General features: G+C 40.9%; 1 protein-coding gene across 1 annotated transcript; it reads left to right on the top strand.

Annotated features, from left to right (window-relative positions):
- The first annotated feature begins 812 nt into the window (after positions 1-812).
- Positions 813-2,113, top strand: LOC121793986 (gibberellin 20-oxidase-like protein). Its single transcript, XM_042192001.1, has 2 exons — positions 813-1,250; positions 1,339-2,113. Exons 1-2 carry the CDS (start codon positions 907-909, stop codon positions 1,955-1,957), a joined length of 963 nt encoding a protein of 320 aa, XP_042047935.1. The 5' UTR covers positions 813-906; the 3' UTR covers positions 1,958-2,113.
- Positions 2,114-2,471: the final 358 nt, after the last annotated feature.

Here is a 2,471-nt window from a genome sequence, read left to right as displayed (position 1 = left end):
CTCAAAAAAAAAGTCTATCCTTCCTTTCGTAGGTTTCCTGGTATTTATAGGCGACGCTCAAATCCCTAGGGCAACCGTATTCCTGATTTGACGATTGTGCCCTTGCGGATCTCACTCTTTTTTTTCTTCACTCTTCTCCTTTATTCCCTCTGCCCTGGTAATTGTCTTTCATTCCTGGGTCTGGCAGATTTTTCACGCACCTGAACTTATAAATGCATGTTAGCACCGTAAAATCATAGAATTTATATATAAAATAGATGCATGAAACGAGCCTTATCAGGACCTTATAATGTCTTGCTCGTCGATGTATCTGCACATGTTCACACCATTTGTTCTACTTTCATTTCTTTTTTATGATTTAACAAAATATGGCATTTTCTATATATTTAGGAAGATATCAAAATTGATTGACAACAACCTATTGTTAGTATCTTATCACAGAGAATATTAGTATTAAAACAATCTCCCATGCTCAAGTGTCCAGATGATGATAGAATAATGACATGGTTTTAAAATTTATGCAGTAATGAAGAAAAAATGAAGCTGGTGGATCACATGCCTAATTTTTTTTTTGTTTGACATTACTAATTAACCCAAGATTTTGGTTTCAGAGACCCAGTTTTGTGTATGACCCATGCCATATCTCTATAATGGCTGCCCAGCTGTCACTTTCCCTTATTCAGAAATAGTACTAGTTCCAAATTTCTTGAATATACTTGTGTTGCAAGGTGGTATAAAAAAGTCAAGTCATTACTGTGATTATCTGATTGAGACCTTGTATATGTATTCTCTTTGGACATTAATCATGACACATAACTTTACATTTCATTTTCTCATTATCATAAACCAACTTCCTACTGGAAAAAAAAAGAGCAACCGCCACCATTTTTCTTTTGTCTAAATAAGATGATCTATGAATCAGAAAACCCCCTAGAGCTTCCAGTTCTAGACGTTTCTGAGGCGTTGGATTCATCAGCCCTGAGGTCTCTAGGTGCTGCCTGCAGAGAATGGGGCTTCTTCCAGATCATCAACCATGGAATCTCCAAAGATCTCTTCACCAAAATCTACTCTCTCTCCAGCAAGATCTTCTCTCTCCCATCCGAATCCAAGCTCAAACTCGGCCTCAAAACCTACACCCCTCTCTTCATCGCCTCCCCCTTCTTCGAAAGCCTCAGAGTCTCCGGCCCCGATTTCGCAGCTTCCGCTAAAAACTCCACAGATGCCCTTGGCCACCATGACAATGACTTCAGGTATATACATATATATATATATATATATATATACACATCTCTCTCTGTCTTAGTTTTAATGCAACAAGATTACCCTATTCCTGTCCAGTGAGATCATGCAGGAGTATGGGAGTAGAGTGACAGAGCTCTCAAAGACAATCCTCAGGCTAATCCTGACCACACTTGGAAAGGAATTTGATTCCAAATATTACGAGTCCGAATTCCAGCAATGCCACGGATACATGAGGATAAACAACTACTCGTCCCCTCGCAGCTCAAAGGAGGAGGCAGAGGGCTTAGGCATGCACACGGACATGAGCTGTGTGACGATCGTGTACCAGGACGAGATAGGGGGGCTGCAGGTGAGGTCGAGGGAGGGGCGGTGGATGAGCATCGCCCCTCGGGAGGGGACCCTCGTGGTCAACGTGGGGGACATGCTGCAGGCCTGGAGCAACGACAGGCTTCGCTCGTCCGAGCACAGGGTGGTCCTCGGGAGGGGGAAGCCTTCCGGGACACGTTTCTCGCTGGCTTTCTTCTGGTGCTTCGAGGATCACAAGGTGGTCGAAGCACCAGACGACGTCGTTGGGGAACACGAAGCCAGGATGTATAAGCCCTTTGTATGCTCGGAATACCTGACCTTCAGGGAGAACACAGAGAGGGGCAAGTTTGACAAGGTTGGCTTTACTGTCAAGGATTTTGCAGCTCTTCCTCAAAATAACATCGCTTGACTTTTTTTTTTCATCCTGTTTTGCTAATTTGTTTGTGAATGTGTATAATTTGTGAGAGAATTTGAGGTGGTTGAAACAGTTGGAATTCCAACTTCCAAGTTGGAACATTTGGTATTAATTTATGTAAGGTGTAATAATAAGGTATTTTGTTGAGTATGTGCAGCCTTGTCTTTTGTGGAAGAGTCAACTTGTATGTTTTTTGGCCGATCACAAGGAGTTTTTTTTTTTTTTTTTATATAAAAATCAATTCAATCTAAGATTTAGGTATTCCAGCTATGGGATTAGAGTGGTTGGGGGCATTTTATATGATTTAGGAAGTGTTTAGCGTTGGTCATGTTCAAACTCAGACTTTTATTCCAGGAGAATTGTTAAAGGGTTGTTTTCAATTTATTATTTTATGTTTATTGGTAGGGTGTTGTTGATATTGAGTGTATATTATGCCACAATCGAATTATTGTTATTATTATTAAATGTATTTTACTCGAATTTGGGTGCGACCCTTCCCAACCCATAT

The sequence above is a fragment of the Salvia splendens genome, chromosome 3 (genome assembly GCF_004379255.2).
Source record: "Salvia splendens isolate huo1 chromosome 3, SspV2, whole genome shotgun sequence".
In the NCBI taxonomy this organism is placed as follows: Eukaryota; Viridiplantae; Streptophyta; class Magnoliopsida; order Lamiales; family Lamiaceae; genus Salvia; species Salvia splendens.
This window is presented reverse-complemented; position numbering and strand designations above follow the sequence as displayed.

Bases quoted from the DNA above. Each gene is read 5' to 3' on its own strand.
- LOC121793986 (XM_042192001.1), top strand. From the start codon at position 907: ATGATCTATGAATCAGAAAACCCCCTAGAGCTTCCAGTTCTAGACGTT. The intron at 1,251-1,338 runs GTATATACATAT...ATTCCTGTCCAG, and splicing joins CACCATGACAATGACTTCAG to TGAGATCATGCAGGAGTATG.